Below are 23,299 nucleotides of genomic sequence, written 5' to 3'. Positions count from 1 at the left end.
GGTATTCCCATCTCTTTCAGAATTTTCCACAGTTTATTGTGATCCACACAGTCAAAGGCTTTGGCATAGTCAATAAAGCAGAAGTAGATGTTTCTCTGGAACTCTCTTGCGTTTTCGATGATCCAGTGGATGTTGGCAATTTGATCTCTGGTTCCGCTGCCTTTTCTAAAACCAGCTTGAACATCTGGAAGTTCACGGTTCACATATTGCTGAAGCTTGGCTTGGAGAATTTTGAGCATTACTTTACTAGCATGTGAGATGAGTGCAGTTGTGCGATAGTTTGAGCATTCTTTGGCATTGCCTTTCTTTGGGATTGGAATGAAGACTGACCTTTTCCAGTCCTGTGGCCACTGCTGAGTTTTCCAAATTTGCTGGCATATCGAGTGCAGCACTTTCACAGCATCATCTTTCAGGATTTGAAATAGCTCAACTGGAATTCCATCACCTCCACTAGCTTTGTTCGTAGTGATGCTTTCCAAGGCCCACTTGACTTCACATTCCAGGATGTCTGGCTCTAGGTGAGTGATCACACCATCGTGATTATCTGGGTCGTGAAGATCTTTTTTGTACAGTTCTTCTGTGTATTCTTGCCACCTGTTAATATCTTCTGCTTCTGTTAGGTCCATACCATTTCTGTCCTTTATCCAGCCTATCGTTGCATGAAATGTTCCTTTGGTATCTCTAATTTTCTTGAAGAGATCTCTAGTCTTTCCCAACCTGTTGTTTTCCTCTATTTCTTTGCATTGATCACTGTGGAAGGCTTTCTTATCTCTCCTTGCTATTCTTTGGAACTCTGCATTCAGATGGGAATATCTTTCCTTTTCTCCTTTGCTTTTCACTTCTCTTCTCTTCCCAGCTATCTGTAAGGCCTCCTCAGACAGCCATTTTGCTTTTGTGCATTTCTTTTCCATGGGGATTGTCTTGATCCCTGTCTCTTGTACAATGTCATGAACCTCTGTCCATAGTTCATCAGGCACTCTGTCTATCAGATCTAGTCCCTTAACTGAGCCATAAGGGAATTATTTATATATAAAAAATGGACTTTCCTTGAGGTCCAGTGATGTTACTCAGAGCGTAGTGACCATATGCTGAGAACTCTACTCAGAATGTGGGAAATATTTAAACGATATTATTTCTACCTTGTATCTATCCTTCCTAATATTCAAACATTTCTCTAATTTTAAACTGAACAACAACATAATTTTCAAATTTGCTTTGAATTTCATTCCTTCATACTTTTTACCGGTTATCAGCCTTATTATGAGATTTAAATAATGTCAATTAAAAAACCTGATGGCTTACTGAAAATAAAAGGCTAACAAAAAATAAATCATGCTCCCAATTTAGCACTGTAGAGAGTCATATTATTTGGAACAAAGAGATATTGCCCACAAGCATGCAATAGTCACAAGATTTATGGCATGGTTCTGTGCACTTAGGATTTTTATAACATCTTGTGCAAAATCACGCTCTAAAATTTTTAAAGAATATCGAAAGTTTTCATTAATTGAACTTGTTTTCAAAGTGACAGTTAGTCCTAATTATAGGCAGGGCAGTGTTTTTTTTTTAATCTAATTAGATAAATTCTTCCTTCAAAAGTTAGGTAGGTTGTGTGTGTTGTAGATTTTTTTATGTGGTGGCGGTTTAGTCACTAAGTTGTGTCCGACTCTTGCGACCCCATGGACAGTAGCCTGCCTCTGTCCATAAGATTCTCCAGGAAAGAATACTGGAGTCATTGCCATTTCCTTCTCCAGGGGACCTTCCCAACCCAGGGATCTAATCTGAGTCTCCTGCATTGCAGGCAGATTCTTTACCACCTGAGCTATGAGGGAAGCCAGATTGTTTTATAGATTCACTAAATAATGTGAAGTGTAGTCCCTTGGTCATGAGATGAGAAATTCATGTAAAAATAGTGATACTGAATAAAGTAAAGGTTGTTGTAATTCTAGGTCCCCTAACCGTGTGCTATCTCACTCACCTTTAATTTCCTACCCTTCTCTCTATTGAAACCTATTGTCATTCAGTTGATAAGTTATGTCCGACTATTTGCAACCCCATGGAATGCAGCATGCCGGGCTTCCCTGTCCTTCACTGTCTCTCAGAGTTTTCTCAGACTCATGTCCATTGAATCAGTGATGCCATCTAACTGTCTCATCCTCTGTCATCCTCTTTTCCTCCTGCCTTCAATCTTTCCTAGCATCAGAGACTTTTCCAGTGAGTTGGCTCTTCGCATCAAGAGGCCAGTGTATTGGAGCTTCAGCTTCAGCGTCAATCTTTCCAGTGAATATTCAGAGTTGAAACTTATAAAGACAGACATAAACAAACATTTTTGTGATACAAGGAGTAATCTAAATAAACAGCATATTCATTAACAGGATGACCATTTTAGCAATAGATTCTTACTATTCCATTTAATGAGTTAAATGAAAATAGATTCTTCATCATAAATCACATTAGGTCATGACCAAACTTTTCTACAGAGAATATTCAAATCTTAATCATCACTTATTTAATGAGTTCCTTGAGTACTTTCAGCATTGTGCTAAGGCCTACAGAATATAGAAAGAGATATGAGATATGATTCCTGCCCTCAGGGAGTTTTAACTTACTCTTAAAATTCTTCCGTCTTGTGGGGTTTTTCCCAAGGGAATAATTCAACTGAAGCATAAAGATACATGCTCTATAATTACATAATCATCTGTAATAAATTTAATAAGATTGATGGCAATTTAAGAGTCTGACAGGGAATTAACAAATTATTAACCATAGACACATAAATATTATACACTCACTTGAAAATGAGCTATGAAGACCATTGAAACATGGAAAATATTCATCAACATATGAAATACAGCAATACAAATAGAATGGACACTATCTGTAGACCTCTGCTAACGATATATAAAGGTAAGAACTAGAAAGGGAGAAGTTTTGTTAGAGTGGTAAAGGGAGAAAAGCCTTTAAGGATGTGGTAGTTTCTTTTTTTTTTTTAATAAATTTATTTATTTTAGTTGGGGGCTAATTACTTTACAATATTGTAATAGTTTTTGCCATACATTGACATGAATCAGCCATGGGTTTACATGTGTTCCCCTTCCTGGACCCCCCACCCACCTCCCTCCCCATCCCATCCCTCTGGGTCATCCCATTGCCCCGGCCCTGAGCATTTGTCTCATGCATCGAACCTGGAATGGTGTTCTGTTTCACATATGATAATATACATGTTTCAATGCTATTCTCCCAGAATGTCCCACCCTCACCTTCTCCCTCAGAGTCCATAAGACTGTTCTATGCATCTGCGTCTCTTATTCTGTCTTGCATATAGTTTCATATTAAAATAAGATCCTGCCTTGGAATAGTGTTTCTCAAAGTATAACTTTCCTTGAACCATTTTTAATAGATTTATTACTTTTATATTTACATGATGAATATAAAATATGGAAAACGTTTGAGAAGAAAAACCTCCCTGATTTTTAATGGTAGTTTGGTACCTATTGGTAACCTAAGACCTTTCTAAATTAAAATACCAGTACCATTACAAACTCAAAGGGCTTGTTAGAGTAAAATCTTTTCAGCTCTATCAGTGCTATTCATTTTTACATATTTAGATGTACTGAGAATATGTTTATTGTAACTTAAACTATACCATTACCTCTTCTAGCTATACTCCAGCCCTTTCTCTAATCTAAATTGGCCATAATTTATATCTGGTAGAATTTCCTCTAATTATGCTCCCTCCTCATTTTTCTGAAGAAAGTAGTAGACCTTTGACCTTCTGTTCTATAGTATGTACTTTTTTTTATGTAGCCGCAGGTTTTGCTGTAAAGACATTTCTCAGGTGGACAGCTCCCACTAATCATCAAATAGCAGAAATTTCTACATGCTCAGCAAATAGCAGATTGAATTTATCATTGTATATGGTTGATAAGAAAGGGCATTTATTGTTGATTAAGTAATATTCCAGAGAATTCATGTGAGGGTGATGGTACCCAGCCCTCAAAGCCAGAAAATAATAGCATTTTTTCAACTTCATTATAAGATAAGGTGAAAGAAAAGTTATTGCACAGTGAGTGGCTGTGAACAATGAGGGGACCTTGACCTTACTAAATCAACTGCCAATGCAGTCGTATAAAGGCCAAAGAGCAACTAGGTTACTAAAGATATGTGGAGGGAACAGGAATTACAGTATTGAAACATTCTACGAGCAAACAGTGGCTGCTTTTCAACAGACAAACTGGCCATTTAAGTCATTTAGTATACAGAATGTCCTTCTATGACCTTTCTATACTTTATGTCCTTTAAGGACATAAAATTAACAAATAACATTTCTACTCACCAATTACATGAATTGTGAAAACTCGAGTTCTCTCAGGAGAGAGAAGTGGAAATCATCTGACTATGTCTGTGCATCAAGAATGGTATGTAGGAGTATGAATGGAAACACCTAAACACATGCATTTAATTTTGTTCAGTTTCAACAGATTTCTCAGATGAGTAGTTAAAAGACATGAGAGCCACTGTGTTTTAAAATAGAACATTCAGCTTTCGAATGAACATGGTTTTATTTATGACAATTAGCAATAGGTGTACCCTGGTCATTTTGATATTAAACTTGGTCAGTGAACTTACTACAGCACTATTCTCTGAAATATGTTCCATAGGAAACCAATTAGAAAATTTAGGAAAATAGTGCAAAAGCTATTCTGAATCCTCTTCTGGATCCATACTACACATTAGGATAGTAAAAACTAAGAAATACCACAATTTAAAACCCTATTCAACTCTATTTGCCATGGATACCTTTATTCTTATTTACATGTAAACTTTTATTTGATAATTCTTATTAATATAAACATCTCTAGAAAACTAAGAAATATAGTGACAGTTAAAGTGCCTGTTGGTAGATGCCATGATATCTTTCAACTTTTGAACATAACTAAACTTTGTCTTGAATTGTTCTGATATTAATTAGAATGAAATGGTCCATAATCAAATAGCATTGCCATTTTTAGTACAGGAAAATAAAATGTGACTTAACAGCCTCCAAAACAGGAAATATGGTAACAGAATCAAGTACTAGTAAAAAGGAGTCACTATGAAGTGTCACCAGACTCCATATGGACTACAACACTGTATAATCACAATCACAAGTGCATTTAGTTTATGCAGATTTTAGTTATGTAGAAAGAGCAATAAATCCTGAATTTCCCTGTCATCTTTCTTCACCCCATGCCCACCTTCAGCTAGAATCCAGTTCAGAAAAATAGAAGTCAATATAAAATCAAAGAAAAATCAGAGAAATGAATTTTAGGTCTTTAGTAGGAACTTTGTCCTAAATAATTCCAAGGGGCAATTTTCAGGGTCTTCAGGAGTCATACAGTGTACAAGTTGTTTGACTATGTATTACGTCTCTGGCTTTTGTGCTCCTTAAAGATACAAGTTCTGGTGATTTAAGGGTAATTTAAAGGATTTTTAAGGTTAATTTTGGTTGTTCAAGAGTTTCCGTTTTCACCTTATATATTGACCTTAGAACTTAACTCCAACTCTCATATAGTTTTTTTTTAATTAATTTATTTTTTAATTGAAGGATAATTACTTAACAGAATTTTGTTGTTTTCTGTCAAACCTCAGCACAAATCAATTCTAGGCTTATATAACTTGTATATGCCATTTTGCTTTAGTGGAGGAATTCTTATTCATATGGTTTAATCATATGTGCTCATGTGTTATTGGTTTGTATTTTAAATGAAATAGTTCAAATATGAATAATATTTGAAAACTATTATGATAAAATATTCACAATATAAATATTAAAAAATGGCTCTAGTTAAGTTTCTGTGGATTCTGTTATCCTTTAAACTTTATAAAAAATTAAAAGCAAAGTAAATTAGAGTTGGATTATCCTTCAATATTCAATATAAAAATAATTCAGTAATTTACTTCTGGTGGGAAATTTTTTATTACTTATAAAATACTGATTGACTCAAACACCAAACATAAAAAAAGTTACTGCTTTATCATTTGATACAAACTCTAGACCTAATAGTTTTCAAAATGATATATTTATTATCCTAAAAGGGATGATAAAACACATTTATTTTTATTACTATAAAAGCATTCATTATCACTTATTTTTAACACCATACAAAATGTTTTTAATATTATTTTTCAGGTATTTCAGTAAGGTGAACAATATAGTTTATTATTAGAATGTCTTAAGTATACAATTCTGAGTTATTTTTGCTATAATTTCTAAGGTTATTTCTGCTTTTATTCTGTCTATCTGACTTTAGCTTATATAAAACTACTTTGTATATATATAGACATATTTGTGTATATCTATATATATACACATTCACTGCTAAGTCGCTTCAGTCGTGTCCGACTCTGTGCGACCCCATAGACGGCAGCCCACCAGGCTCCGCCGTCCCTAGGATTCTCCAGGCAAGAATACTGGAGTGGGTTGCCATTTCCTTCTCCAGTGCATGAAAGGGAAAAGTGAAAGTGAAGTCTCTCAGTCGTGTCCGACTCTTAGCGACCCCATGGACTGTAGCCTACCAGGCTCCTCCATCCTTGGGATTTTCCAGGCAACAATACTGAAGTGGGTTGCCATGCCCTTCTGCAAGGGATTTTCTCAGCCCAGGGATTGAACCTGAGTCTCTTAAGTCTCCTGCATTGGCAGACGGGTTCTTTATCACTAGTGCCACCTGGGAAGCCCCACAAATTTCCATATCACTTGCTGTAAGACCCATCAGTGGCAGATTCTTCTTTCTTGCTAACCCAAAATTTCATTGATTTTCTTTAGTTTTGTGCTTTATTAATGTCTGTGCTTTTGGCTGTATTACCCTATCCTTGGATATATGTAAATCTTATTCATGAAATTGAGCTCTGTGACAACAGAAATTACTTTTTAATAAATAATAAATTCTTGTTGAATGTTTGAGAATAAATGAGGCCTTAACCTATAAATTCACCGTTAAAAAGAGAAGGGGCTCTCATAGTAAATGTGAAAAAGGCAATAGGGCATGAATTCAATGGAAGGTCAGAAAGTGTATAAGTGAATAGCCTGTGGCTAGCTAGCTTTTGGGGGGCTTTTCTTCAAGATTGAAAGCACAATTTCATACAAGAGAAAAAAGTAAAGAGATTTTAGCAAGATACAGGTTTTCTCAAGATACCTCAAATATAAGACCTAGTAGTGGCAAAAAGTAGGAAAAGACAAAAGAAACTGACAAGCGAAACTGACCAGATAAAAGTGGCTGATTTGAATATGATGGAACATTTTTAAATCTAGTTCTATGGAGGATGAAACATTTGATGTGAGAATATTGTAAAAATTAAAACTAAAGTTGGGTATTTTTTGCTTTATCTGGTTTTTAAATGGTCTCCATGCTTGTTTGTTTTTTTCCATATAGAATGCCAGACTCCCCTGGTGAAGTTGCCGAATATCCTTTGTTCGTGACAGTCGGTGACTGGCTGGATTCTATAAAGATGGGGCAATATAAGAATAACTTCATGGCAGCGGGGTTTACAACTTTTGACCTGATTTCAAGAATGAGCATTGAGTAAGTGGGACTGGGTTTGTTACTATATTCAGATGTCCACTTAGGAGATTGTAAATTCAAATACTATCTCTATATCAAGAATGCCATAGTTAAACTACCTTTCCTGACACTAGTATGGCATTTCCACATCTTTTCTCACCATTTCTGATAATCGTTCTAGTGAAAGTTGGGCATTATACTTTTAACTATTTTCCTTTGAAAGAATATATTTAATTCAAATAACTATTTAAAGATTTTAAATGCTGTCTAAAATGCATTGTTCACATCAATATAGTTTTACCTCAGCAAATTATTTATGATTCTTGTACACTAAATCAGTTACTATTACTTTCATCAAATATTATAATTGTAATAACATAATATTATGTTTTCTCAGAGTTTTGCCTCTATATTACAATGGTCTGGCATTTTTCCACTTTCTCAAAGACTATCATTTCCTGGGTGCAGTGAAAATACTCAACATATGTTTAAAAGACAGATAACTAAAACTAGTATGTTGACCATGTGAAATTGCCATTGTTTTAAAATATTAATAGTAATAGCAATTTCATACTGTTCAACATAATACAATGGCATTTTTTCAGATTATTGAAAGACCAAGACCATGGCAATTCAAATGGAATTCACATTGTACTTTCTATCCTGCATGCTGACTGTTTTGCTAATACTGTTAAAAATTTATATAATTACATAAAACCCCTGGGCTTATGAAATGTCTGAACATGACATCAGTACCTGAATTCTTTGTACCTTTAAACTTGAGGTTGACTTGATGCATTCTCTGGCACTAGTGTAAAGAATAAAGTAACAAATTCCTGTTGTCCTTTTATATCTCTGCTTCAACACTCATTTTACCAGATATGAAATTTGCGGCAAATATGATATGTGCTCGTTTCCCATATCTAAATGTTCCTTTCCTCTCTGCCATACTTACCAGATCTAAATGTTCATATTCTCTCTGTCTCTCAATCTCTCACAGTGATATTAGAAGAATTGGAGTCATACTCATTGGACACCAGAGACGAATAGTCAGCAGTATACAGACTTTACGTTTACACATGATGCACATACAGGAAAAGGGATTTCATGTATAAAAGTACTACAAAGCACCTGTGTTTTGTGCCTCAGCATTTCTAAAATGAAAGATTATCCTCTCTACTACCCTCTCTTCTGATTCTCCAAACATCACCTCACAAACTGCAGTCTCCTCTTCAGGCTACAGGCACACATACCTTTTGTTTATGCTTCCAACCTGGATTTAAAAATCACTCTTCATAGCTCCTCTCTGAATAACCTGCAAATATAACCCTGGCGCACTGCAGATTATCACTACACGTGGTAAATGACTCAGCATGGATTTGTAACTTTGTATAACTGTATTTCAGAAGTGTTCAAGGACTTAATCCAAAGGAATTTGGGGTTAATGATGTATTTAGAGTTTGATGGTAGATGAAAAAGAAATAGTTGACCTTCCTTTCATGTTTTGTGATCAAGTATTTTCCAAACTGACATGAATATTTATTTTTTAGATAGTTATATTCAACTCTGTGGGTCATATTGTTACTTTATTCTACAATTCTTTACCTGTTGATGCCTGATATTGTTAGAATCGTTTGCAGAAAAGATCAATGATTTCATGTAATGAATTCTTTTCAAGTGTAACTATGGTGAGAAGGGAGTTATCAAGGGAGAAAGAGGGAGAAACATACTGTGCTTCTAAAAGTTCTAAGACTTGGTTTGTCTTTTTTTTTTTATCAACTTGATAGTGTCTTTCATATGTCATAATAGGTGGTCGTTTAGAGGCTTTCCCATCGAATTTTTTTTTTTACTATCAATATGTTTCTTTACTACATTATTAAGATCATGCCTGGAAAGACCAAGAGTGAGTCCATTGCTCTAGAGGCTTTAAATACAGAGAAGCATGGATTAAATACATGACTGTTCTCTTGGTTTATCTTCATAAATTTGCAAGAGTAATTATCAAAGCATTGAGAAAATTAATTATTCTTAGCAGAATTGCTTTGAATAAAAGATCTAAGAGTATAGTCAGATAAAATGTGAAAAGATTTAATTTAAACAGAGTTTTATGATAGTTATATGGTGGCCTAAGAAAATAAACACATAGAACTAGTCTAATACTGGTACATTTTGCAAGTTTAAGAATTTTTGTTTTGTTCGTGAAAATAAGTTACATGAACATGCTGAGCTGTTTTCCAAACCTTCCAAGGTACAAGTATGCCATTGCATACACCAAAGAAGGTATAAAAAGAGCATAAATGAATTGTGTGCAACCTGAATCCTTGCTATAGTAACATAAAAATATAAATACAGCTAAGATGTGTTGTTGCCGTAATCTTCTGGAGGCTGCAAAAGCAGGCAAATATACTTTTCACTGAACGAAGTTGAGTCAGGTTATCAAAACAGTACTGTATTATGAACAAATTCAACTATAAAATCAGCTGTTCCCTGTGAAACTAAAAAAAAAAAAAAAAGACTACTGTGCTAGGTGGAAGAGTAGCGAGAATGTATTAAGAGGGGAGGAAAAAAGAGCAGGTTGTCTAAAGATACTGGTTTAAAATAAAAATTAGGTTTTATTTGATCTTGGAGCTAAAGGCGCCCTACCCACATTCTCAAATTCCTACCTAAATTACATTTTTTTGGTGATAATAGTTTTCTTGCCATAAAGGAGTCCATGTTTTTCCTTATTTTAAGAGTTGTGGATTGTCCCATTAGACTAGGCCCTTCCATATACTTCTTTTGCTGATTTATCTTCTGACTTTTGTCACCCACAGCTAAATTTTTCTCATTTAAAAAAAAAGAGAGAGAGAGATAGAAGGAAGAGTCTTTAAAGTATCCATTATAGTACACTGAAAAAGAAAAAAGTGGGAAATCCATCACTTTTTAAGTGTGTCAGAAATAGCTAGCAACCTTTTCCAGCTGTCACCTGCACAGTCATGCATCACTTGCAGGCTGTCTGTGGTTTGCTTGATACATTTCACAGATCTGGATACATTTAGAGGAAATGTAAAATTTCCATATTTACCTGTCTTCAAATATATATTAAATAAGAACAGATGTAAAACAGATAAAATTTATTAATCATATATATTTATTTTTATAATGCAACAAAAACATATTTAGAAAGATAAGGAATAGAATAATTATGATCTTCCATAGGACTCTGTCAGCAACATCTGTATACTTTGATTAAATAAATTCTATAAAGTATTGAAATGTCTATGGGGTGGGCATTCAGTGCTTGCAAGATTAAAGATCTCTGTTAAGAATTGTTTTTCTTTAAAACTCCAACGATCCTATTCTATATCTGGTTAATTTATGCTTTTTTTTCTCTTCCTAAACATCTTTCTGTAGTATTATAAAACTGCCTTTTCACTTTCTCTCTAACCCCAAATCCTCTTTAAAATTTACGTTTATGCTACATTTGTATTTTTCAAAACTGTAAGCATGGTGATCTTTAGTATAAATTTGAACCTCATCTTGGTCAGAGCAAGATGTTCAAGATTAAACAGAAACATTAAAAAATAAATATATCTATTTCTTTACTGCCTACCAATCACAGATTTGAAAATTTTACCTGAAATATTTTGATATTTACTAGTGCACATATTCATTAATTAAAGCTATCTAATATTCATAAGCATAGAATTTAATAATAGAAAATGAGTAACTCCCATAAGTCACAGCCTTCAGAAATAATCTTTAATAACTAAAATATGCATATATACTCATATACCTACTTTATATTAAATTTCCTAGTCTATGTTACTGAGGGGCTTTCTGATTTTGAAAATTAGTTGAAGGAACCATTATTATTTTATTGTCTATGTGGTCAGTTTCCGGTCTACAGTCCACTCATTATCTCATAGGATAAGACATAATTGAGAAAAAATGTAAAAACAATGCAGAGATTTAGTATATAAATCATTACACTAAAAAAGCCATCAGAAGTTGCAAAGCTCTTGGCTCAACATGAATCAAGAATTATAGCACTTTTGCACTGAATTATGATTGTTGATAAATGTTATGAATGTCATAATAAAAAAAGATTTATCTTCTTTCACCCTGAATTACTCTTAAAATCTATCCAACTAACACTTGAACAGCTTTAAGGCCCATCTCAGCCCATAAATAGAAAACAAATCCAAATTCAATCCTTGAAAAGCAGTCTTTACAGAAAGTCTTCTGTAATAGGTCTTCTGACGTGATAAAGAATGAATTGCATTACCTATCTCCCAACCACAATTTTTTTAAAAATCCATTTTTATATCTTTCTTAGCAAATTTCTACTCTGTAAAGAAGTAAGTTAAATCTTTTACTTCAAAATGTTCACCAATACTAGGTCTTATTTTTCTATTCATTTTTTAAACATTCTTCCCCACCCTCTTGGTTCTTTTCTCTTTATTCTTCCATCCCATCTTTTTTCTTCCCTCAGCTTCTGCCGCTCCACCCCATATCCCTATCAACAAAAGAAAAGTAATACAGCAAGTCCAAAAATATCTTACAGATCTCCCTAGAAGAGGCTGAAGGTGGAGGAAAAACAGGAATGTTGCAAAAGTCATACTTTAATATTTTGGGTCCTACTGCATAAATGGGAGCATTTGCACATAAAGAGTATATGAGTTCTGGCTTTTCATTAACTGAAAATTAAGTACTTTGGAAAGTTATTTCAAAACAGATGAAGATGATCCTTTTCTACTGCTTTAGCTAAGGAAATGTATTATTAATTTAAAAGAAAATATTTTAAGAATTAGAAACTGTTATCAACTCACAGTTAGTATATATCTTTATATAATAAAGATATTAGAAGCAGGTGTAATCACTTCTTTTAGTATCATCACTTCAACTTTTCCAAGCTCAAATTCCATTTAGTAGAAAAGACTCATATTCACATTCAATCTGAAAATATTTTAATTCTTTTTGTATGAAGACTCCAAAAGGTAGATTGATGGTGTTCTTCCATTAGAACACAGGACACTGAAGTCATCCAATTTTTTGTTTTTATGATCAGCCTTTTCAAAAGATTTTCACTTTTTATAATAATGTTCAATAAAGGCAGTGTAAACTACAGTTCAGTTTAACAAATATCTACAAGGTGTCTCTTACATGCATAAAATTTTATGGCAAATATGAGTTTGACTGTACTGTCCTTACCTCTAAGTATCTCTTAAGCTTAAAACTTAGAGCCTATCTGCCATCTTTGCTGTCATTTCCATGTCACTTAGTTCTTTCCATAGAACAAAAATACATTAAATAAATAAAACCTTGTTTATTTGCAATTGGATTTGCAGTCCCTATGGAAGGTGATATTTTGGACCTCAAATTTTTTCATAGACGCCTCCACACTTCCTCTGACAGAAGGGAGCACACTTGTTTGATTCTCTAAGACAGTCTCTCTTGTTAGCTACCAGTTGACCGTCCTCAGGAGTCACATACTGCCACTGTCTTGTGGCAGACATCTCAGTTCATGTGTAGACTCACTACCTCAAAGGTGCCTCCAGTTAGAAAACATCAACCATTTTTCAAAAACAATGCTGGGGTACTCTCCTGCGCAAGCCAGTTCACTGGCCCTAGGAAATGCAGTGGTTGCATAAAATTCTTTCCAACATGATATATTTAACAAAGGGCTTCCCTAGTGGCTCAGCTGGTAAAGAATCTGCCTGCAGTGCAGGAGACCTGGGTTGGGAAGGCCCCGTGGAGAAGGGAATGGCAACCCACTCCAGTATCTTTGCCTGGGAAATCCCATGGACAGAGGAACCTGGCAGGCTGCAGGCCATGGGGTCTCAAAGATTCGGACATGACTGAGCGACTAAGCATGGCCCAGCACATATTTAACAAAGGAAAGAAATGATTACTCACAACCAGAGCTAACATATTACTAGATGAAATAAAGGAAAAGAAAAATCTTACATTTCAGAAGAGTAAATGCCGCATCCTTCTCTTACTATTCCCTTAAAAAGACAAGTATTAGGCAAGTGTTTCAAAGATTTCTTAAGATAAAATGTATGTTTTGTACGTTATAAGAGGATGTGACATGATATACATGTATCCTGAGAGAAAAGACAAGATCCAGAGGAAAATGCAGGTCATTAGAATGTAGTTTTAACAAAGCCTCTTTCTTCTGATTAATAATTAGAATTTCAAATTAATGATGGATTTATATAAAATGTTTAAAAAAGGATATTTACATTGGAAGACTTAGGTTATTTGCTCTTAATTCAAAAGAGGTAACAAAATCCTCTTGGCATTGGCAACTTAGAGAGAAGCCAGAATTAATTATATTACTTCACTTTTCATATAAAGTATAATTGTTGCTCTCTTTAAAATTATTTATTCAGTAATATTTTTAAAGTTGTAATGAAGTTTTTAACAGTACATGAATAGATTTGAAGGTTAATTTTAGCCTATCAATGTTGATTCAAAATTACTTTATTTAAAAGTGAAACAAAAAATGAAAAGTAAGCTTTTCAATTACTACAGGCAGCAAAGCACTACTAAAAAATAAATTTCATCTTTTAGAAAAGAAAAATAAATTTCATCTTTTAAAAACACAAAATGTTGATTTTATCTTAATAGTACCAAGTCACCTCCATTTTATTATATTTTTGCACTTGTGCGTTGAAAGCAAAGTTTCTTTGTAAACAAAATAAAGAAGGTTTTTGCTTGAATTTCCACACTGGTTTATTAGAATTACCAAATCTCTATATTCTTAAAAGAACTTTTGATTTGTTTCTTTTAAAGGGGAAAATCTCAAAGAAGAATTTGACTATCTTTTAGAGCTAATTAATCCTTAAGAATACAAAAGCATTAAAAGAAAATTACCTGACAGATGAGGATGAAAGATCGCTTTTAAATGTATTATATATAAAGATGTGGTATCTACTTTCATTTAGAAAGCAAAATACAGATTAACATAATTTCCTGGGAGTTATAAATTAGAAAAGTATCAGAATTATTGAAATTTTTCTCTCAAGTAAAGCTTTGTTCTCATCCATATTTCTTCACTATTTGTAACCTCAGGCTAATCTTTAATTTGTCATGATAAACTTACTTTTGGTTAAGATAATAACTCAAACTGTAAATCAGAACAACTGAGATATGACTTTAAGGTGTTCAACAAAATAATATAAGGAGGACAACCTTACTTCGGGATTCTTATTTAGTTAGCATCAGAATCTCCATCTCATTAGCCCTCGCTGAAGAGAGAACTGTCCGTATTCCAAAATAATACATTATTATGAAGAAAACTCCAAGGACATGAGAACCTTCATTTTTCATATATCTAAATCAAATTTTATGTTTAGGCATTATTAACTTTGTAGATAGATGTCATTGTTTTCATGAGTTAAATATGACAAGCAGTGTCGATGTGAACATTTCTATACTAGTTTTTCTATGTTTATAGATCATTGTCCTTGGAACAGTCTTAATTTACCTTTGTTCTAGAAAGACCAAATATCATTTAATTTTTTGAAATCATGATAGATGGAGTGAATAGCGCTAAATCATAAAAATAAATAAACAATACACTTTAAAGGTTTTTACCTAACTTAGAATGTCATATTCTGTTGCTTTTATAATAATTCAAAAGTCTCTCTTCCACATTTAGTAATTGTAGAATGAAATATATGCATTTAAATAGAAATTGCTTTTCTTAAATTTTCACTTAAACACATCTTCACTCAGAGAGAAGCCATAATTACCATCACTTCATTTGTCATATAAAATATAATTGTTGCACTCTTGAGAATTATTTACTCAGTATTATTATTAAAGTTGTAATGAAGTTTTTATTTAACTGTACATGTTTTATTTATTGTCACATATTACTACTTAAATAAATCTGCTTAAACGTGTGGTCTTTAGAAACTCGATGACAAAATCAATGACCAATCTTTTGCTAACAGACTTGTAACTTAACAAGCTATTTTTGTCAGTGTGACTGATGTGAGCATTGTTAAAACCAATTTGTTTGAAAATCCATTGGTATTTTATCTAGAGTTACTATTGCAGTAAATTCAAAAGTATCTTTAAAACAACACTGAATTTTCATGGACAATATAAAAATAAAGACTGATTGAGGCTTTTTTAAATGTCTGTACTGCTTGGAAAATAAGGTTTAACATGCATAAATGTTTGTTATTGAAGTGTTTAATTTGCTTTAATTTGATGTTGTTCTTCCTATGCCATATATATGTATTTAAAGAAAATTGTATTAATATATTTATACAATGCAAAAATCTCATTTTCTTCTTACAGAAATAGAATTTTGACATAATTTTAAGTGTTTTAGGTCTCCAAGGGAAAAAAATCAAAATGTGAAATGGGAGCATTTGTTTTTTGGAAAGGCACAATACCTGAGCATTCCTAACTAACATGAATACAAGTGAGAGTAGATTTTAAAGATAACTATATGTGCTTTATTTATGATATATTATTAATCATTTTGTTAATCATACTTTTTCTTTAGAGTGTATTATTGGAAACTTGAATACCTTTGCACATTTTTCACAAACTATACTTCGTTTTAATTTTATATGCAGAATAAGCTTTGACAGCTTAATTTTGACTTTTGATGGAATAATTGTTAATTAATAGTCCATGTTTCCTACAATGTTAGTCATACCTTCTATAATAACCTTATTTTTTTAAAAATCAGAGACAGAGCATGAATTCTGAATATGAAAATGGACCAAATTCCATTAAAACTGAGGAAAATACAAAAAGGTAATACAAAGAGGAGTTTGTGATATAACTATTAATGCTCCCATTTTAAAAAGCAAGCAAAAAATTAATAGAAAACAGTGAATGAAAATTATTGTCATGTTACTCTTACTGGTAATTTTGAAACTAAAATCCCTTTTGAGGATGAGACTCTAATATAAATATGTTCACTGATAATTGTTAAAATATGTATTACTATATACAGTTAGAAATCTTTCCAAAATATCAAAAACTTAAATTTATGTGTAAGTTTATTAATAGACCAAATGATCAATATTATCAGCATTTCCATATTAATAGTCCTTTTGATTTCTAAAGAACTATTTTGTATATAATTAAAGAATTTACCCTGCAAAATTGCATCTCAGACGGTCAAAGCACTTTATAGTTATTAATGATTCACTCCTATTAATAATGACAAGATTTTTCTTGTGCTTTATTAAATGTAAAAACAGTGTATATAAGGTGCAGGTAAAAATAACTGAGTTGAAAGGGTAGCCTTTTAGAATCAATTTATGCTTTTATATATAGATACATATAAGTGTATAAGATTATGTGTAAAATGTAAATAAGTACTTTTTACACGTAGTCTTAAATGTTTAAAAAATATGATACCTATGTATTAGTTGTACATTATATCTTATGACCTCTAAATGCTTATATTCTTTCAAGGAGATTGCCTTCTCTTTTCAGTTATTTTAAGTATTAAAAAAAAAGAATTGCTTTGTATATTATATTTACATTCAGTCTCTCTAATATTGATTGTAGCTTCCCAATTCTCAGAAAAGTTGAAGCCAAAAAACATAACATAGTGTCTAGAAGTTATTATTTTTTAAGTTTTACTCTTCTTTTATACAAATTTGGTCATATACTCCATAAAGTCTGCTGAAGAAAGCAAACACTTTTATTTTCTCATGAATGGAAATACAAAAAGAAAGTCTTCCATTATACTTTGTATATTCAAAATAGTGACCATATATTTTTATAGTTATTTTCCACTGTTTACTCTTATTCAATTTTTTAAATTTCCCTAAATGGAATACTTCAAAAAAAAAGGTAAAACCCTTCCAATTTTGCATCAATTGCTTATTTTCTTCAGAGCCTCCAAAAATTCCTTTGAGAAAGCAAAACATTTCCTTCCTCACCTTACAATCTTGATCACTCTACCATTGAATGAAATAGATATCTGTAGTGTAATATAAAGAATAGCAAAAAATAATGATTTGTCCGATTAAAGCTATTTATACCATGGAGAACAGATATAACAAACAAATAGACAAACAAAATTAAAGTAAATCATGTCTGTTTGCTAGTCCAAAACTGTATAATTCTTAATTTTAAAAATAGTATATATACATATATACTGATGTCCTTTAAATATATATTTATCCATAAGTCCATTTGTTCATTAACTAACGTTTATTAAACACTATCTTGTACCAGTGTCCTATTCTAAATGTGGAGGACACAAAGTAACCAAGACAAGCAAAAGCCCCTGTCTCATGGGATTGACCTAATGGTAAAGATACAATGAAGAAGTACTGATAAGTGCTGTGCTGAAAATTAAATTAATATTGTTACATAGCATGACTGTGGCTTCTTCTATTAAGAGGTTAAGGGAAATCTTCTCTGAATGTGGATGTGATATTTAACCCAATATCTGAAAATCATGAAGAAACAAGTCATGAAAAAATCTGGGGAAATTCCAAGTAGAAGGAACAATTTAATGTGTGAGTTTGGAGTGTTTGTGGGTAGAGAGAACGGTGTGCTTGGTACACAGTTTATGAGCCAAAGAGAGGCAAAAACAAGATGGAGGTCAAAGAACATTTATGAGGCTACTGAAATAGTTTAAGCAAAAAAAGAAAAAGAAAAATGGTAACTTTAAGTTAGAGTAGAAGTAGTGAAGATGGAGAGAGGCAGATGGATATTGGATATTTTAAAGACAGAGCATGCTAATGGATTGGGCCGAGAAATGAAGAGAGAAAAATCAAAGATAAACTCTACATTTGGAAAATAAGAAACATAGTCAGGGGTGGTGCAAGAGAAGCAGGTTTGGAGGGAAAAAATCAGGAGTTTAGTTTTAGCCATGTAATGCCTGAGATGCCTGTTAAGTATTCAAATGGAGATATCAAGACAGTTGTACATAAGTGTTCCAAGGAGCAATCAGGGCTCGACATCAAGATTTAAAAGTCATCAGTATATACATAGTATGTAAGGTTTTTAAATCACCTAAGAAAAGCCTGTAAGATAAGTAGGCCTTGATTGAGATCCAGGTAGTATCAATGTAAAAGTTAAGTGGAGAATTAGAAACCAGCAGAGGACCCTGAGGAGTATAAGGTAAGGTAGAGAACAAAAAACCCAATTGGCCATATGAATTAAATGCTTTAAGAAGTCAAGTTTAGAATAAAGAAATGGCCATGGGGCTTAGGAACATGGAAGTTACTAATGATTTTGACAAGGACAATCTCTTTGAAGTAGTGAAATTAAAGCCTGCTTGAAGTGGATTAGAAGATACTTTAGGAAAGATGGAGTCAGTATCTATAAACAACTCTTTCAAGAAATTTTACCATAAGAAAGCAACAGAAATAGGCAGTAGCTGAGTAATTGGAAGTAGATGTAGGGTCAAGAGTGGTGGGGGTGTGTGTGTGTGTGTGTTTAGAGAAAGAATGCGTAATTATACACTAATGAGAGTGATCTGGTAGAAAGTGGGAAACATTATGGAAGAGAGGATTTAATTAGAAATGGCTTTGAGAGGTAGATTAGGATTTGTGGCATAAGTAGGAAGGTTAGTTTTTGATATGAGGAGACACAAAGAACCAAAATGGGAGGGAAGGAAGAGTGTGTGATATGCAGACAGATTGAAAGATAGACAGATAGAAAGGTAAGTATGTTACTATGTGAGTAGTTGCATTTTACCAAGAGGAGATAAAATTCAATATGGGGAGTGGGAAAGGAGTAAAGGCTGAAGGAGAGATGTGTTAGTAGTTCTAAAGGGGAAACACACACAGCCATTTATATACACATATACATGCATATATAAACATAGGCAATGGGTATTTGTACATAATACACCACAGGAAAAAGACCTATTGAATAAAATATTTTAAAGCCATTTTTACTAAATATTTTTAAGACATCTTACTTGGAAGACTTGAAACTGAATTCTGAGTTTTCCAAAGATGCTGATAACAGAGTCCTTTTTCCATAATGTAGAAACTGAGGACTTGTCAATGTCAGAGATACTCTTCATGTTTTATTTTTGTTTATTACAGTAAAAGAAACATCATGTAGCTATTCTAATTCAAAGTCTATAAAAATTAGTTTAATCCTAAAAGATGTGTATTGTACATTGAAGCAGTCAATTTTCTCAAAACACTATTTTGAGAGGGTTTGACACGCCATCTGAATTTTTTTTAAAAAAAGGTAGTTAGGCTCTAATCTTTTGGTGAAACAATACTTTTATTTTGTTTTCACATAAAAACATCTACATTTAGGAGAAACACATGGGCTATATGGTTATTTTTTCATTGTGCCCTCTCTCTGATCCTATTGCAGGGGTGTGATTTTTTCATTATGCTTGCAGCTTTATTTCTGGATAGACCTTATGTGATTCAGTGTGTTGGAATTTATACGTGCATAATAATTCTTTGGATTTTATGTAAAATTAGATTGTGAATAATGGAATAAGATTATCTATTTTTTTCTGTTTTAGCATAGCCAAAAATATATGTGTGTACTTACAAATATGTATTTGATTAAACACTTAATATTTAAATGGCCTTGTCCAATATTAAATGGTAGATTTGACAGTTGCAGTGTATTCAAAAATTTAAAAGTTATAAAAATCTTTGTAACACAAATCCTAAAAAGTTTATTAAATACTAAATAGTACATTTATATTAAATGCCTAGATAACATCTGTCTAGGTTGAGACATTTAATCCCTCATAGAGTAATAAATGAAAAACTGCAGCTGAAAACATTTTTCCTTCCTGTAAGCATGAATGATTTTTAAAATGTATTTCTTTGTAACTTGTCATAAAGTTATTTATCATTAATTGCAGATTTAGCACTGTACCCATTTTCTCTTGCAAAAAGAAAAGATCTGTTTGTGGGAATAAGGAAGTACAGCACCACTGCATCATTTTTTCTCCGTGGTATTATATCACTGTTTAGAGCTTCAGTATATGCCTTCCACTCAGGTTCTCTTTACTGGTTGCATCACAACACGGTAGAAAGATAAACACAGTAAGAGGGAGTAAACTATAGAACTTCAGTCCTACCTATTATCTCCTTCACTATGACAGTGAAGTAATCCAAACTTACTTGAAGGTGGTATTGTTTTCATCTTATAAAAATCTACTGTAATATGTTTCATGTAAATTTTCATGTGCTGGCATGCTTACAAGTTATAGTGTTTTAGAATGCTCAGCTCTCAATGAGGGATTGTTCGTGGTGAATTACATTACATATGTCATCTATCTACTTGCTGAAAGAATATGGTGTTTAGCAAATCTATCTGCTGAGCAACATAATAAGATTTTTGTACAAAGTACAAATTACTAATTACTGTATTTTATTTTTCTATGATTTCCTAAGAGGCATTATCAGGGTCTTACAGATGGAGTAAGCCTGTTTATTAAAATATCTATTAGCAAATAAAAGTTACAGTTTTGGTGGTTGACTTTGTGGCCTTTGTATTATTGTATTGATCATTATTTAATATAACTTTTCTTTTCATCTATTAAATCTAGATGCTCTTTAGATATATTAGTAATTTTGAAGACAAAATCACAGCTGTAATCTTTCAAAATAATATTAAGATCAAGACATAAATTCACGTGTGTGTGTGTTAGTTGCTCAGTTGTGTCTACCCTTTGTGACCCCATGGACTGTATAGCCTGCGAGGCTCCTCTGTCTTGGGATTTGCCAGGCAAGAATACTGGAGTGGGTTGCCATTCCCTTCTCCAGGTTATCTTCCCAACCCAGGGATTGAACCTGGGTCTTATGAATTGCAGGTGGACTCTTTACCATCAGAACTACCAGGGAAGAAAGTCACATAAATCACTTTAAATACTTAGTACATACTTTTGTAGTGATTTTATATCAGCAAACATTTTGTGAGATTCAAATAAATGCTCATTGCATAGTTAATATTGTACACAAATTGCAGATGACCAAAAGATACAAATAATGTACAACTGTTACAGCTTTAGACCACCAACATTCATTCCAAAAACTTCCAGTAAATTGCAAATCATGGATTTTCTGTATTTTTTAAAATTGTTCATAGGAAAAGACATTAAAAGTATCATGAATTAATCATAATAGAGCTGTATTCATCATATCTCACTCTTCTCTCATTTAGAATTTTTCTATACAGTTCCAAAAGCCAGTATGAAATTTATCTGGTAATAGAGTACTTGAAGGCAATGGCACACCACTCCAGTACTCTTGCCTGGAAAATCCCATGGATGGAGGAGCCTGGTAGGCTGCAGTCCATGAGGTCGCTAAGAGTCGGACACGACTGAGCGACTTCACTTTCACTTTTCACTTTCATGCATTGGAGAAGGAAATGGCAACCCATTCCAGTATTCTTGCCTGGAGAATCCCAGGGACTGGGGAGCCTGGTGGGCTGCTGTCTATGGGTCGCACAGAGTTGGGCACAGCTGAAGTGACTTAGCAGCAGCAGAGTACTTGAAATTTTCTTTCCTTAAACAGGTATCTTAAGTAGCCCTCATAAAATTAAATATGACTATTAAAGCTTCTCATTCTCATAATAAAATGAGGAGAGCCAAACTAACTTCTTAAATCAAGTGAAACCAATTTGTATGCTGAACTGTGAGTGTATTGTTGAGATCTGTTTGGGTTGGCAAAGCACCAAAACAGCAGATTCTACCATATGGAATATTTACTTTTTTTAAGGTTGTTAGTTTCAAAACTGGCATTTTCCAGATTATTGACTAGACTGTGGGTTTCATACCACTATTTCAACTCTAATAATAAGAAGCCAACACAGCAACTACAAATATCTAAGATAACTATTTACTTAGCTAAATTTTTGTGAGAGAATTATGTACCCTACAAATTCACTTAGCTCATTTTTCAGAAGAATTATGTCATCTGCTTAAATTGACTGAAAAGTTGGATATCCTATCTCTCCATTTTATTTCCAGTTTTCACGAAATGTTTTGTACCAATCAAAAACAGAACTCAACCCAGAGGCAGAAAATATCAATTCCAAACAGGAAAATTAAGTCTGTCCACTATAGTTTCCTGAAACAAGATTTCTGCTTAGCTCTAAGAAAAAAAAAGGTCAAAATCTGGCTGTAAGCACTTCACTTCCAACTTTTATCAAAGTGAGTTGCAACATCCAGACACACAGAAAAATAATCAACACCTTACTGTAAAATTTATTTAGTCAGAAGTTAAAGGACCACATTTAAAAATCTTATCCATATAATAAAAATTGCAGGACAAAGGTGGATAGGAAATTATTTATTGAACACCTACTATGTGTCAAACATACATACCTCTGTTACCTGTTTATTCCTCAAAACCACCAAATGAGCTGTATAATGTTTTTGAAGGTGAGGAAGCTCAACAATAGAGCAGGGTTACTTGGCCTAAGGCCACACAATAAGGAAGAATAAATATCCATACTCCATTTTTTCCAAGGACTTGGTCAGTAAGTTCTTTTGGATATGCAGCTATAGGTTTTGGGGGTTTTGTGTTTTATTAGTTTTTGTCTTTCAACAGAGTCGCTAGCCCAGAACCACATTTTTTTTCCATTGTAAAAATAACAGAATCACATTTGAAAATTTTGAAAAAAAGAAAAAGCACCTCATGATCATGCAAATACAACCTTTCTCCCATTGTTACTTTTATGAATGTATAATTCCTTCTAGTCTCTTTTTTACTCTCTTAATTCACTTAATTGGAGAAGGAAATGGCAACCCACTACAGTATTCCTGCCTGGAGAATCCCATGGACAGA

At 33.0% G+C, this 23,299-nt stretch overlaps 1 protein-coding gene across 2 annotated transcripts in view; it reads left to right on the top strand.

Moving 5' to 3' along the window:
• The window catches only part of EPHA6 (EPH receptor A6), a 946,574-nt gene that overhangs the window by 921,883 nt on the left and 1,392 nt on the right, over positions 1 to 23,299 (top strand). Inside the window, exons 17-18 of one of the 2 annotated variants that reach the window (XM_081572573.1) lie at positions 7,413 to 7,562; positions 8,542 to 8,671. In XM_081572573.1, the coding sequence (XP_081428699.1) occupies positions 7,413 to 7,562; positions 8,542 to 8,656 (265 nt within the window). In that variant the 3' untranslated portion in view covers positions 8,657 to 8,671. Of the gene's footprint in view, positions 1 to 7,412; positions 7,563 to 8,541; positions 8,672 to 23,299 lie in introns of those variants that run through there. The other variant, XM_081572572.1, reaches the window with a different exon arrangement.

Source organism: Giraffa tippelskirchi, chromosome 2 (assembly GCF_054371585.1).
Source record: "Giraffa tippelskirchi isolate mGirTip1 chromosome 2, T2T-mGirTip1v1.2.pri, whole genome shotgun sequence".
Lineage (NCBI taxonomy): Eukaryota > Metazoa > Chordata > Mammalia > Artiodactyla > Giraffidae > Giraffa > Giraffa tippelskirchi.
This window is presented reverse-complemented; position numbering and strand designations above follow the sequence as displayed.